This window comes from Octodon degus, unplaced genomic scaffold (assembly GCF_000260255.1).
Source record: "Octodon degus isolate 3935 unplaced genomic scaffold, OctDeg1.0 scaffold00220, whole genome shotgun sequence".
NCBI lineage: Eukaryota > Metazoa > Chordata > Mammalia > Rodentia > Octodontidae > Octodon > Octodon degus.
In genome coordinates, this window is record NW_004524796.1 from 1,719,238 (window position 1) to 1,734,405 (window position 15,168).

At 44.0% G+C, this 15,168-nt stretch overlaps 2 protein-coding genes across 3 annotated transcripts in view; both read right to left on the bottom strand.

Moving 5' to 3' along the window:
* Positions 1-4,274, bottom strand: part of Rsu1 (Ras suppressor protein 1) — a 202,856-nt gene extending 198,582 nt beyond the window's left edge. For both annotated transcript variants that reach the window (XM_004645188.3, XM_023705443.1), the window contains exons 1-2: positions 4,176-4,274; positions 3,866-3,977 (exon numbers count right to left, since the gene is read on the bottom strand). In XM_004645188.3, coding sequence (XP_004645245.1) covers positions 3,866-3,974 — 109 coding nt within the window. In that variant the 5' untranslated portion in view covers positions 3,975-3,977; positions 4,176-4,274. The remainder of the gene's footprint in view (positions 1-3,865; positions 3,978-4,175) is intronic.
* A 6,078-nt stretch (positions 4,275-10,352) lies between these two features.
* The window catches only part of Cubn (cubilin), a 301,005-nt gene continuing 296,189 nt past the window's right edge, over positions 10,353-15,168 (bottom strand). Inside the window, exons 66-67 of the mRNA XM_023705447.1 lie at positions 13,036-13,271; positions 10,353-10,773 (exon numbers count right to left, since the gene is read on the bottom strand). Coding sequence (XP_023561215.1) covers positions 10,666-10,773; positions 13,036-13,271 — 344 coding nt within the window. The 3' untranslated portion in view covers positions 10,353-10,665. The remainder of the gene's footprint in view (positions 10,774-13,035; positions 13,272-15,168) is intronic.

The following is a 15,168-nucleotide window of genomic DNA, read 5'->3' on the forward strand; positions in this document are numbered from 1 at the left end:
CTTTATCATTCATGGAAAGAGATGCTATTCCAAGGTCCTGAGTTCAATCCCCAGTACCACACACACACACACACACAGAGAGAGAGAGAGAGAGAGAGAGAGAGAGAGAGAGAGAGAGAGAGAGAGATTTAAATAAAAGAAATGACAATTGATGTCAGCTGATGACAGGAGCCTTGAAAAGTAACTTTATCATTCATGGAAAGAGATGCTATTCCAAGTTTCCAGGGTAAAATCTGTTTAAGAAAAAGAACAACATGGCCAGTATTACTCTTGGAAACTTTAAGGAAGAATGTGTGTGCAAATTATGTGCCAGGTAGAAAAAAATTTTTAAATACAAAATTGCAAGAAGTATCAAAATAACAGCCACCTCATCGGACAGAACCCTAGGCAAAAATGTGAGACACTCTAAGTTCTAACAAGCAACATAAAAAATGCCAACAGATAGCACAATAGATTAACCCAGCCTAATTAACCAAGTTAAATTCTTGGTTCAGGCAACTGATGACCCTGAAACTGGTTACATCCGGGCTCTCCACCTGTACGTAGATATTCCTATTGATGCTTACCATTTGATACACACTACTGAAATTAGCACTAAACCAGTTGTAATGGTCGATACATTGTGTCAACTTGGGAAGTTTAGAAGTTTAACCAACTCAACTAGGGTCCTCACTTTGTAAATACCCTGAGCCTATGCAAGAGAGGGGCACAGATATGGTGTGGGTGTAAAGGATTCACCCTAGGTTAGAGAGCAGCATACAATATAAGTGAGGAAATAGGATTCACCCTAGGTTAGAGAGCAGCATACAATATAAGTGAGGAAATAATTTTGCTTTTTTTTTTTTTTTTTTTTTTTTTTTCCGGAACTGGGGATTGAACTCAGGCCCTTGCACTTGCCAGGCGAGCACTTATTCTACTGAGCTATTTCCCCGGCCCCTTCCCATTTTGCTCTTGTTGCTTTTGCTGTCTTCTGCCACCCTGAAGTGTTGGCCCTGTACCATGTCACCCTGCCTTGGAGCCAGCTGATTATGGACTGAAGCCTCCACATACTGTGAGCTAAATAAGCCTTTCCTTCCTTAATTTTGGGCATGGGTACTTTGTCTCAGCAATTGAAGAAAAGTAAGACACTAGTCCTCCCAAGTGCTACTTAGTGTCCATAAGAAGCTCCTCTAAGGGTACACAGTGGTAAGCAGCAGAACTTGCACCCAGTGTATCACAGCCCAGGAAACTACAGTCCAACATGTTTCCAGACTAGTAAGTTTGCCCCCTTGAGGAAGCATTTGGTAGCAAATTCCTCAAAACATCTTTAAAAGGTAACTTACTATCTATCTCTGAGGAAGCAAAGCACAAGGTGCATAAGACTCCTTTCTCTCAAGCACTTTATAGGCTTTAAAGAAATAAAAAACCTCCATTCTTGGCCTGCCTGGCAAGCGCAAGGACCTGAGTTCAATGTCAGGCACCACATGCTGTCCCAGCCCTGAAACTGGGCATGGTGGTGTACGCCTGTGATCCCAGTGCTGGGGAGGCTGAGACAGGAGGATCACTATGAGTCTGAGCTGTGAGACCCTTTATCAAATAAATAAATAAAAAATAAAATTACATTATAAAAAGCTCCATTCTTATGCAAAGTTGTGTAAGTAAAGGAAGACACTCTTGTAACCATACCAAGTATTGTAATTATTCTTGTAAATAATGCACATTGTGTGCATGGCTGATGAATATGTTGCAGATGCAGCTTGTGCAGAAGAACCTAGGACTCTGTACCCCAAAGAGGGCAGAGGTCCAGGAGTAAGCAGCGGGCAGCCTGTCCTTGGGTCACCACAGAAGCCACAGGCTGTGGGATCTCCAAGTGCCCTTCTGTGAGCTTCCCAACACATTCCCTTCCTCAGCCACTTCTCTGGGAAAACTGAAGAATGATCTTGCTTTTTCTCCACCCAATATTATACCACAAACATTTTTCTCAGGAAGCAAGTGGCTATCTTTTCATACGTTCTAAAAGTCAAGGCTTCAGAGAGATAACGAAGCTGAAGTGAAACAAATAAGCCACACTCTTCGCTTATAAATATTACATGATGCTCCTTCAAATGCAGAGGCACCTAAAGCTGCTCTGCTAAGAGTCAACTCTCTCTTCAGTCAACTCTCTCTTCTGCTAAGAGTCAACTCTCTCTTCAGCCCCAAGAGAAAGGCTGCTATAAGGAAGAAATGGTCCAGGGCAGAGCTGTGCCAGTGCCTGCCTTGCCCCCACCCTCTTCTGCCTCCACAGCAACAGTGCCCCAGTCAAGCTCATGATCATAGCTGGGCAGGGGCAGTGTGGAGCCCACCCAAGCCCTCAGCTGCCGAGCCAGCGCCAGAGACCTCTGCTCGCTGCTGAGCCAGAACCCATCTCAAATGCAAGCGAACAGCACACAGAAAGAGAACTGAGGTGCTAAGTAATACACAACCAAAGTTAAGGACAGTGATTACATCATGCTCACCAAACGCAAGGCATCTACAACTTTTCATCTCCACTCGTTCTGCCAAGATATACCAACAGCATCGGCCCCAAATGTGTCCCAGGCACAAACTAGGAATTCAGAGTAAACGCGACTTCTCCGTGCCTACCAAGCTACCCATCATCTTTCAAGGTCACTTGGACACCTCCTCTTATTCTCTGTTGTCACACCCTGGACTGCATCTCACAAACTTGTAAGCCTCATCCATTATTCTTCATTTATCCAATACCTAGAAGCCCCTCCTGTGTTTCAGGAATTGGGGTAAAGAAGGCAAAAGTGAATACTGCACAGGGTTAGCCCTCCCCATCTAACAGTGCGGTGGGAAAGGGGAAAAAAACAGGCATGTCCAACTTCAGAGGAGGGAGTGTCTGCATCAGGGGTACACAGAAGGCTTCTTCTATGCCGAGACATCTCAGTAGACTACTGACAGAAGCAAGAGGACCTCAGGTGAAAAGAGTGGGGAGAAGGGAGGGCACGAAATGCTCTAGTTCAGCTGGTTCAGGCGGGGTGACTTGTTCAGTGTGGCTAAGTGCACAGCAAGGACAAGGCTGTGGCCAGACTCTGCAAGACCTTGCCCCTCCCGCTGGGGAACCTGGGGCACAACTGTTAGGGAAGGAGAGCTACATTATGTTTCCAGGAGAAAACCCAAACTTATGTCATATGCAGCCTAAAGAAATGCTTTACCTCACCCACAGTATTTTTCAAGTATTGAAATTAGTTGCTCATATTTAAAAAGGAAGAAATTTCCTATAAGAATCTGCATTCTTGGCTTCTTGAACGAAGAAAATCTAGCAAAACATGGTGGCAACAGTTTGAGCTTGAGTAGCTCAGGCTGGAGTTGCCCACTGGGACAGACGCTTATGATGGAGCTCAAGCCCAATCCCACCTTCAGGGATTTGAGTGTGCAATTCCTGATCTTAAAGAAGGCAGTTAACCTAACAAAATGAACGCTGCCAGAGAACAACAGCAAACGGAATACAGTGATAAAACTAGCCCCTCAGCGTGGAGGCAACACTGAAAGTTAGGAGGCTTTCACTACATACAGCTCAAGAAAAAAGTTAACAAAACGCAAATAAAGACCCAGAAATAGATAAGGTGTCAAGAAATGTGTATAACACTCCAGGCACAGAACTTTCTCTCATCATGTAACTTCTGTGTGTTGGGTAAACGACATGCACGATCCACCCACCAAGATCCAGGACCAGTGTGTTCCCATCGCAAACTTTCCGAGCCTCGCTCCGGACAAGTGATGCTTACAAGCACTGCGTGCGACTGAAAGCATCCCCACCTCTCCTGGGAGGACTGGCAGTTCCTGGGCAAACTCAGAAACCCTCCCAGCTCCTGGGGCAGGCGGAGGGCCGCCGGGAACTCACACAGGCCGTTGACATCCAGCATGTTGGAAATGCCCCGGTCACTCATGTCCACTTCCGGCTGGTTCTTCTCCCGGCTCTCCTCCACCAACTTTTTCAGAGACTTGGACATGTTCTGCACCAAACGACAACACAACACATGGGCAATGGCAGGAGGACAGACGGGGAACACAGGATAAGAGCCCTCCGGCGGCCACACCCCAGTTCTGGCCAGGCTGAACGGTGGGCAGCGGAGAGACTAGAGGGTCGGAAGTGTCCAGCCCGGCCTCGGCCGCGTGGAGAAGCACACCTGGGTGCAATGGCACCCACTCACCCAGCAGGGGACCCAGAGAACTCCTGCAAGACGCGTGCAGCTGGCAGAGATGCCTTCGCTCACCGCAAACCCGTCCGGAACACGGAACACGCCCTGTCCCGCCGCTCCGCGCAGGCGCACATTGGCCGCCCCCGCGCCCCGCCCCGCCCGCACGCGACACTTCCCAAATTAGGAGAACAGTACATTAAATTTGGCCGGAGGGAGAGGCTCCGCCCATAGAAGAATGTGAACCCCGAGGCCAACCAATCATATCCTTTAGTCAGCTCCAAGACTCCGCCCCACAACGACGTTAGTTCCTCCCTCCACAGTTTGAAAGTGAGGCGGGGGGAGGGAGGGGGAGTGTCCAGGATTAGCGCATGCTCAGTTAATTGATAGAAGGTCGGAGTATTGAGGGCGGAAGTGGGGAAATTTGTTGCGCCTGGGGCCGAAAAAAGGTCTTAGCTTACGGTGAGTCCTGGAAAATCTCAAAGTGAGTGATTCTCCTGCTATTGTTAGTCACTTCCCTAGAATTTTAATTTCATTAGTCCTTCCCCAGGAAGGAACTCTATCGTATTAGCTGCTGGCGTCTACAATTCTGTCAGGTTCCTCAGGTTGCAGCTCAAAAGCGTATTTTTGTAAACTCCGTAAGTTCTTGTCAGAACTCGCTGGCATTGTGCACCAGAGCTTTGGTCTTGAGCACCTGGAGTCCCCTCTCCGACCCTCCTAAGAAACTACAAGTAAAGCCCGCGTGAGACGTGAAATTAAGAATCCCAGAAATCTCCAATTTGCTTTTCAAAAGGTAGCCAAATTTTAAATTCTGACGAAACTGGGCTCTGCCTTGGTATTTCCTGTCAGTTCCACTCATATCTCCCAGTAATACGTTCTTTCCTCTCAGCTGAACCTTGTGCCTACAGACAATTACATACTGTGAAACAGGTGATAGATGACAGGTAGGTAGATAGAGAGACAGACAGGTGACAAGGCAGTCCTTCTTCTGGTATCAATAATATTGATGGAAAAAGAGGTAGGTTGACAGACAAACACAGAGATAAAAGCATACACACGCTTGGAGCCAGCTGGATGAAAGACAGATCTGTACCCTTAAATGTGAGAGTTCTTGTTTAAGGAACATTGCAAATGGAAATATGCATACATCAGTCTTTACTCTGCAACAGTTCCTCCGCCTTCTTAATCCTTGAATTAGATATTATGTATGCATATAGGTCAGATATTTTGTAGGATGTTATTTGAAGTGGTTTTGTCTGAGATTTTCTTATAATTAGATTTAGGGTATGAAATTTGGGGAAATACCACTTTTTCTGTGTACTCAAAGAAGAGATGACATTGTTTTCTCCTGAGATTGGTGAGGTAAGCTCAGATCCCTTGATTAAGGAGGTGTCTGGCGATTTTTTCACCATAAAGTTGCTATTTTTCCCTTAATAATTAAAAGTAATATATGGGGGAAAATACAGGATTATGTAAAATTTCCTTTCTCACCTTTTGAATATTACCATTCATTTATAATTTTCTAATTTCATCTTTATCTACTAGTTGACAGTCTATTATATATCCAATTTTTGAATCAACAGAAATAATTTTTGAAAAGCTAATAACTTGTTTTGTTCTTTCCATTTCTGATAGTGGAAGGACATGTTGAAAGTACAATAACTTGTGAATATTGTAGGATTGTTACCAGAGGCTGAGTGGTCAAAACAATACAAATTCATTTTCTCAAAGGTCTGGGAGCAAGGGCTGGCTCTGCCTAAAGTGCCTGCTTAGGCAGAGCACAGCAGCGGGGATTGGATCCCAGGTGTGCGTGCTGTGCTGGCCCAGTGCCCTGGGCACGCGGAGACAGCTACTGAGACTGGGTGTGGTGGCACATGCCTTTAATCCTATCTCTTAGGGGGCTGAAAACAGGAGGATCACTACGAGTCTGATCTCCATGGTGAGACCCTGTACACCCTGTCCTAAATTCATAAAAAAAAAAAAAAGTTCTGGGAGCAGACCGTGGAGATAGTTTGGCAGCGTAAGCACCTTCTTGGCAAGTGCAAGGACCCAGGTTCGATCCCAAGTACCACATGCCATGCCATAGGGCTGGCACTAAAACTGGGCGTGGTGGCACACCTGTAATCTCATTGCTGGGAAGGCTGATATGGAAGGATCACTACAAGTTCTGAGCTGCATAGTGAGACCCTGTACCAAATAAATAAACAAATGAATAAATAAATATTTTTTTAACATTCTGGGAGCTGGAAGTCCAAGATGAAATGCCAGCAGGTTTGATTTCTCTTGAGGGCTTCCCTGGATATAGAGAAAGCTGCTACTCTGTAGATCTTCATGGGCTTTTTCCCTATGTAGAGCATGTTGCTTCCTCTTCCCACAAGGGCACCAGTTCTGTTGGATTTGGGCTCCATTATTCTTTATTTACTATTGCCCTGCATTTGTTCAATGATTGATCTCTTTTCTCAAATCTCCCTAGGAATGATGGTTTCTATGCATCTTTTCTGTTTGTTGAATTACTTTCTTCAAGGGTCCCTTCTCATACATGTTTATTTAGTTCTTTTCCACTTTATGCTCCTAGGATTCTTCCAGTTACTAATTGATCTTTGTTTCCATATTATGTTTAAGCTGAAGACCTGACCTGATTGTTCTGGGTAATTGGAGTAGATTCTTTCATCTATGTTTATGTATATCTGTTTCCGTCTGGGATCAACATCTGGTTTCCTGGGGATGCTTGCTGTTTGTGAGAGGACAGGACAGTTTTATGTGGAAGATGGTGACTGTGGTGCCTGCTAACACAGTTCCATTTCTTCCAACCCACCTTCTCATCTGGCACTTGCCAGTCCCACATACAGACAGCACCTGGAATTGCAATTTCCAACCCTGCTGCCTTTCTCTCTGAAAGCTATTTTAGGCAGCAATTTCTTTCTGTTGCATTTGTAAGCAGGCTCCCAGTCAGTTCCTGAATTTTGTAGAGGTCTATCTTTACTTCTGTATGAAATAGAGAAAATGGAACTGCTTTTGCTACCCACACACTCAGTACCCAGCATTTCTGACACCAGGAGAGAGAGAGAGAATGAGAGAGAGAGAGAGAGAGAGAGAGAGAGAGAGAGAGAGAGAGAGAGAGAGAATGTGTGTGTGGTTTTCCTCACATGCCAAACAATCTAGCAGACACCAGCTTCCTGTCCTACAGTGGATCTCAATTATGACACTATCTGCCTGTGCTTAAAAGCAGATCCCATGGGCTTAGTCCTACAAGACTGCCCACACCTTGTGTCAGTCCCAAGGGGGTAGTGGGCGGTCACCTGTACTTCTGATGGCCTCCTGTAATTGGCGTTCTCATAACCTCTTCCTCTAGTTCAGATCATTTGCTAAGACTCTTCCTGAAACTCAGGGAAACTGATTTGTTGGCTTATTGTATTTATAAAAGATAAAGCTATAACAAAGAATGCATATGCCTTGAACAGCTAGATGGAGAGGTGCATAGGACAAAGTGCGGGAGTCCTTAGTGCAGGCTGGAGTTGGGGTACACCACCCCAGCATGTGGGTGTGTTCATTACCAAGGAAGTCCTCTGAATCTCAGACTTGAAGGATTTCTATGGTGGGCTCATCCCATGGGCATGGTCCATTCTCACTCAACATTCAGCTCCCTCCGCTTGCTGAAGGACGGAGGGTGGGGTTGAACATCTGAACTTCTTCCCACTGGAGCTTGGTCCTTCTCATGACTGGTCACCATCCAGAAATCCACCAGAGGCTCTTCATTAGAACTAAATGCACTCTTATCACCTAGGAAACTCAGATAGACTGGGGTACTCTGTGTCAAGAACTGAGTTCAAAGACCAAATACCAGAGCCTGTACCTAGCACCTCAGCACTTGGGAAATTGCAAAGATTTTAGGAGCTAGAGATGCAAGTGAGACACAAACAATATTTCTCCTTATAACACATTCTCACAAATTCCTGGTCATTCACCTCTTGTTTTCCACTTTTCCCGTATAATTCTCTTTTATTAGTATACATTTAAAGTACATAATAGTTATATATGTTTTGAAAAAATGGATACACAAAGAAACACATCCATATATAAGGATATGAATATATGACATATATAAGAAATTATATGTATGTATATGTTATTAATATTATTATAATATTATGTATATAATATACATATTATATATGTTGCATATATAATATATGCTGTATAACTGTTTATATCACACAAATATCCAATCTGTCTCTGTCTCTCTATGTATATAATTTCTTACCCATCTTGAATATAATTCTTAAAGAAATGTGTCCCATAATTCCAAATCTGCATAAGACAGAGAGCAAGGCCAGCTTCCTGGGTGGGTGACCTGGACTATTCCACAGATTTCTAGGGGTCAGTGGACCCCCACACTTGGTTTAATGCATTGCTATCACCATTTTGAAGTGTTTAAGAATTTCTGACAGAATTCTCCTCCCTGTAAATTGCCAGTGTTCACTTATTTCTAGAGGTTTCTCAAATTCAGAACACTTGGGGATTTTTATTGAAATGAATTAGCTAGTCAAAAATAACTTCTGGCTTCTACTTGAAAATTTTTCTAAAACTGGCAGAACTTTGACTGGTAGCAGAAATGTAAATTTTCAGATCCTTTTAGCCAGTAATTTAGCAATATAGGACAAGAGATCTTCCACTTTTAAAGCTACCCATGGGAAGTAATTTACAACTTATTATGTAAAATTGAGGGAAACTGGGTAAAAGGGGCACATCAGCTTTCTGCATGCAAGACCTTTCGACTTCCTGGGAAGTTATTCCAAAATAAAGTGTTTTTTAGTTAAGCAAAAAGAAATTGCCAAATGTTCATCTGTTATAGTAGCAAGTTAAGAATGAAGCAAATATGTGAATAAAGGAAGTCGTTAAGTAAAATATATATAACTGACATATTATACAATTTTAAAGTATAATTAATGATGCTAGAAGCATGAAACACTATTTCAATATAATAAATGCAATATGTGTTACATTTATGCAAAAAATATTCCAATGGTGTGAATAATGATATTATCATTGGTAAAGAGAAAAGTGGAAAATTTAAACAATGTCATTATAATTCAGGTTTAAGTTTTTCTTTGAAAAAAATGTAAGGAATATATTGCATTGGGGGCGGGTAGAGGAAGCCATCTCCAAAACAGATATCACTGCATTTCAGTGGTAAACATCTTTAGTTATTAGATTTAATAACTTATTTTGAAAATACATAGGTCTTTGAGGATTTGGGGAACTCTACAGGCTACTGCTTAGTCTTGCTTTTGGATGTGTCCTCGCCCCCTCCGCGTGTCATGGTCTCCCTTCCTTCTTGGCCTCTGTCTGCAGGCCCAGGGAGCACACTTCAGTGCCATCCCTCTGGAACTGCAAGCCATCAACCTGCAGTGGTCCCTGGGCTGTCTCCGCGCCATCCCTGTCATGAGGAACCCATGCTACTTTCGATCTGTCCACCCCTGGAAATACAGGGGTGACTAAGCAGGATCACAGTGACTGTTTATCAGGTGAGAGGGAATCCATTCCATATCTCACAATTGTGGGCACACTCGAGAGCCATGTCTACAAGGAACACACAGATTAATAAGGGGAGATGAGTTGTGCACAGATAAGTTGATTAAGAAACAGTGGGCGGGGGGTGCAGCAGTGAAGCAATTCCTGCTTAGCATGGATTTCATCAGCAGTACCACACACACACACACACACACACACACACACACACATACACACGTTAATTGCTGTGAAAACATCAAAAAGAGAAAGTCCTACGTGTGGGGTTTGGGAAGCTATATGTAGGTAATAACTTTCAAGCTGAGCTGTAAACAGTAGACAAGATATTTGGAAGGAAAAGCAAGCATCCTTAGTACTTAGGAGTGTAGAGAAGAGGTCAAGTGCAAGGAAAGTAAAGGAAATGTTCTGGAGATGTGGAGTGGTGGGTAACAGAGAATGAAGAACACAGAAATTCACTAAGCAGGAGACAAAAGGGTCCTTGGAGTAAATGCGAGAAAACTCGGCACTGCCAGGAAAAACACAAGGCAAAGGGAGGATAAAATGAGAGGGACTTTGGTAGTCGCGCCAGGCTTTCTGTGTTGAGCCATAGTAAAAGACTAAGGTTTAATGAGATAAATAGTAAAGCAGCCTAATTTTATACACTTCAATATTAACTCTCACACCCACCATGAAAATCATACCTTTATTCATTTTTAAAAAAATTTACACCATGCTTAAACCTTTAAAGAATCTCTAAGCCTCAGCTCAGGATATTAGAAGAAAGAATGATATTCACAGCCAGGTGACAGAAGGTTGTCCATGCCCCCAAAACGAGGTATAAATGTTGACTGCGTTACATTCTCAGCGGCAACCACGGAAGTTCAATTTGGGCTCAGAGGTACAGGCACATCCAGGTGAAGGTGGCAGCGTTCTGTCCCTGGTGTTGTCTGCTGGCCCCTGGGAACAGCACAGTGCCGAGGAACCCAAAGTTGCCCCCTCAGCTGTGCCAGGTTAACCGGAATGCAGATGGCTGTGCTGCATACTCGGCGTGGAATATTATGAAGACCCGATTTGAAGAAGCCGTGAAGGGAGCTATGTTCGTGTCCTATAATTCAGAAAAAGGCAACAAGTTATATGTTTTTAAAATTTGAATAGGTATCTAAAAATGTAATAAAAAAAACCCCAAGCATTACATAAAGTTTTGTAGAGTTTATAGTGATCCTGCATATATTTCTAGAAGTCAACTTGGCAAAAATTAGTGTCGATACTTTATGCAAGACTATTTCAAGAAGTGGAGTGTGAGGGGAAATGGGTACAGGTTTCTTTTGAGAGTAATGAAAGTGTCCTATCATCCCTTCATTTCCTATGTGTTTTGATTCTGAAGCTGCAAGTGACACCAAATTTCCTTGTGAACAAAGATACTTATTTTATCATAACATGAAATACCTTTAAATCCTCATATAGTCGTGTGTCTACATTCACAATGTGAAGGTCTACTTCCACTGCTTTGTACAAACTTACTTTATGTTTCTTTCATTTTTGTCTTTCTGAGACAGGGTCTTGCTAGGCAATTCAGGCTAGCTGTGTAGCCCAGGCTGGTCTCAAACTCAAAGCAGTCCTCCTGCCTCAGCTTCCAAAGTGCTGGGATTACAGGTGTGCACTACCAGACCTGATGACTTTATATTTTATAACTTTTCATTCATATGTATACCTTATGTTTATATTTAAAATTTATATGTTAAAGAAATGGGTGGTACCTTCCATTTATGGAAAATACAATTACATATGAAGCTCTGTCTACTGTTTTTCTGAGATGGCATCTCACTGTGCTGTTCAGGATGGTCTTGAACTTATGGGCTAAGCAAGCCTGCTACATCAGCTTATCAGAGAATGGGGACTCCAAGGGTGCATAAAGCCACATGTATGGAAAAAAGTGCAAAGCAGGGGAAATGCTGTGAAGCCTAACAGTTATCACACCTGCCATGTCTAGCTATCTGCTTGGATTTAATGTGACATTGGTTTAAATGGCCATCGGTGCTCTTCTCAGTGCCCGAGTTTTGAGTTTCCTTTTATCAGCACCGTCCAGGATGTGCATGAACTTCTCTTCTCACAAGAGTGTCACACAGGGAGCCCAAACACACACACACACACACACAAGCACACGTACATGTGAGTATACACACACTACACAAATACAAAATAATGGCAGGTTAAAATTGCCTCTGCCTCTCTTTTGCAAGATTCAGATCTAGGATTGGGACCTTCACTGATTCTCTGGATAATGGCCTTCTGTGTGTGCACAGCGAGGTGACACCTAGGGGCCATGATCCAAACCTCTCCCCACGCAGTCACTCTGCACAAGATGTCATTGCTGAGTTGTCTGGTAGCGAAAGCTTCCCATGGCCCGACCTACCAAGTGGACAGGCTTCATTAAATCATTTAGGCTGGACCATGATGTTGTCCACAGACAGCAGATGATGCAATGAAAAAAATGCATGATTTCATCGACCTGGCCAGATGCTCGTGACAGATGTGTTTAAGGGTGAAAGGAGCGCTCCACCAGGGAGTGCAGGAATGCGCATGTCTAGGCCAATGTGCTCAAGGAAAGGTGCTGAGAATACTACGGTAGAATTCTCAAGGTTTTGGGAAAAAAATGATCCATTTTCTGCAATTTCTGAAAATAACACTTATCAAGTTTACAAATGAGTTATATTTTGAAAATTCTCTAGATTTCCAGTTATTGAATTCTCTGTCCATCTTGATTGGAAAAGCCAAGGGAGGATCATTAGAAACAGGTCTCACCAGCAGCCACTCAGGCCTTGATAGCTCTGCAAGCTCTCAGCGTCAAATTCTAAAGTGATGTTTGGGGGAGATCTACGACATTAGAACTTTGCAGATGCAGTCAAACGACTTGTCACTGTTGTTTCAAAGAATTTCAACAAGAAGTAGAAGTGAGATGAAGTCATGTGTCTGAATTGTCAGCAGTTCTGGTCCCTATGTACTCTATAGTCGCTATAGAAATAGACGCAAGTCTGCAGTCCTGGAACGTGCACCCAGAGCGCTTCTGAAGCATTTAGAAGCAACACACTAGGACTCTTCCCCAGCGTTGGGTGGGAGCAGAAGTCTGTGAAGTAAGCAGCGCCCAAGGGACTGGGGGCAGTCGGGTTTGGGAATTAGGAGTAATGAAAGGCCATGTCCACCAGGTGGCACTCGTGCTCCCCGGATAGAAAAATCAGAGCCGGTGATTACAGTACTGTCCTTAGCTTGTGAGAGTCTTGAGCTGCCAATGTCTGCCTTTCCAGTCTACCTTATTGTTACTTTCCATTTTTAAAAGTCGGAAGCGGGAGTCCAGTGTCCCTGTACTTACCGCTCCGCAGTAGGGGCCAGAGGACACGGAGGCCGCGTTGGGCCCGTCGTGCAGCAGCAGGTAGTTGTGCACGCAGTCGCCTGGGTCCGCGATGCTGAACAGGTCGAAGCTGACCACCACCCGCCTGCCCGAGGGGGCCGCCAGGGCCCACTCGCAGTGAGTGTGGTTAGGGTAGGTTCCGGGGTAGCCGGGGCTGGCGAAGGAGCCGCTGTCTCCATACAGAGTCCCACCGCAGCCTGCGAGGAGGAGCAGCAGGGAGGCGTGAGCCCTGATCCTGCTTTGGGGCAGTGGAGGGCGAGGCCACCGCTATTACTTAATTACTAATCCGAGTGAGACTGCAGAATAGGGAGCAGAAAGCCCTGGGCTGTGCCTCCACTTTGGGGCTACAGTCCTCAGGTTGGGCACCTCCTCCTCTCCACTCCTTGCTCATGCCCTCCCTTCCCGCTTTTCACTCCTCCCATCTCCTGACTTCCGTTCTGACAAAGATCTGCCTCCATACTCAAACTTGTGTGCCTGGTTTATGTCACTCAGCATGATGACCTCAAGGTGCATCCATTTTCCTACAAATGACTCCTTTGTAGGGTAGAGCAGGACTCCGTCGTGTGCAAGTGTCCCATTTGCCTCACCTATTCATCTGGTGGTGGACAGACAGGCTGCTGCCGAGACTTAGCTACTGTGACTGCTGCTGCTGCGAATGATTATGCAAGCACCGCTGCACTGTGAGGTCTTTCACTCTTTGGGGAACTTTACACGGGGAATGGCTAGGTCAAATGGAATTTCTAATTTTACTTTTTGCAGGAATCTCCATACTGAATTTTATACTCCTTGCACTGGTTTAGATTCCCACTAACAATGTACATAACTCCTTTTCCCCCATGGCCTGGCAGGCAATTTTTATTATCTGATTTCTTGATGACAGCTTCTGTTCTTTCCTTTCTTTCTGGTGTGAGATGGGAACTTGGCATTGATGGTAATGGTGCTGAGGTTAAATTAAAAGAAACAAGCTAGGTGGAACAGAGACTCAGCTATTGTAGCTTTTGGTACAAATCCCTTTACAATAAAGTGACTGTACTGTAACAGAAGATTCCCCCCACCCGCAGCCAGCACGTTCTGTTTCTTAGTTACCCAGGTAACAGTTCCTGTTGCAGTTCTGGTTGCACCTGCCTCTTAGAAACATCTGGCCACTGGGATGCATTTTGTGCATGCCCATCTCCAATTAACAAGCCATTCTGCCTGTACTTCCTGCTGGCATATCCCACATAAGCCCTAAACCAGCAGAGATCAGAGCCTGCTATTCTGGAAACGATCCCAATCACTGTCCATCGACATAAATAAATCTGCCTCCAAATCGTGGGTGTCATTTCAGTGTTTCTGCTTGCTGTCACATTACTGGATACCAACAACTTTAAGATTACATAAAGTCAGAACTCTTCTATGCTGGTGTTATTTATTCCTTTAAATATTAGAGCTACCATAAGTTAGACTGGATATCTATGGAGACCTAGAAGAAATTGGAGAGGCAAAGGTACCCCACCTGGCATCTGACCCACCTCCACTGTAGTCCAGCTGGGCATCCTGAGCAACTCATTAATCTTCATGTTTTACTTCCTTGTTTGTAAAATGAGAGCCTTGGAGAACATTGCTAAGCCTCCTTTAGGTACAAAGGTTTCATTATCCAGGACTGGCTTCTCGTGGAATGTTCTTGCTACCCCTTAGCATGTGTAAAATGATTCTTTGCTATTATTTTTATTTGGGAGGTGTTTAGAGATCTGGGGACCCTTCATCCAGGTATCCCTTCTCACAAGTTAAGTGCATTGATGTGCTATAAATTCTAATGAGCTCATTCATAAGCTAAATATGCAAGAAGAGAACATGGTAAACAGCAACCCCAGGATGGCTGGGAAACCGAAGGGACCCAGCATGCGCAGAGAATGTTAGGCCTCTGGCTACTAGGGTCATTTCCTTTTTATTACATTATTAGACAAGTGCCTTGCTCATCAAAACAAAAATCAAAAACCTCACAAAACAGAATTGATACAGAAACTTAAAATTTTTTAGGTTTATTTCTAGTTTTTTATTGTAAATACATGTCTTTCCTATATATAGAAATAATAAATAAGGAATTAAGACTCT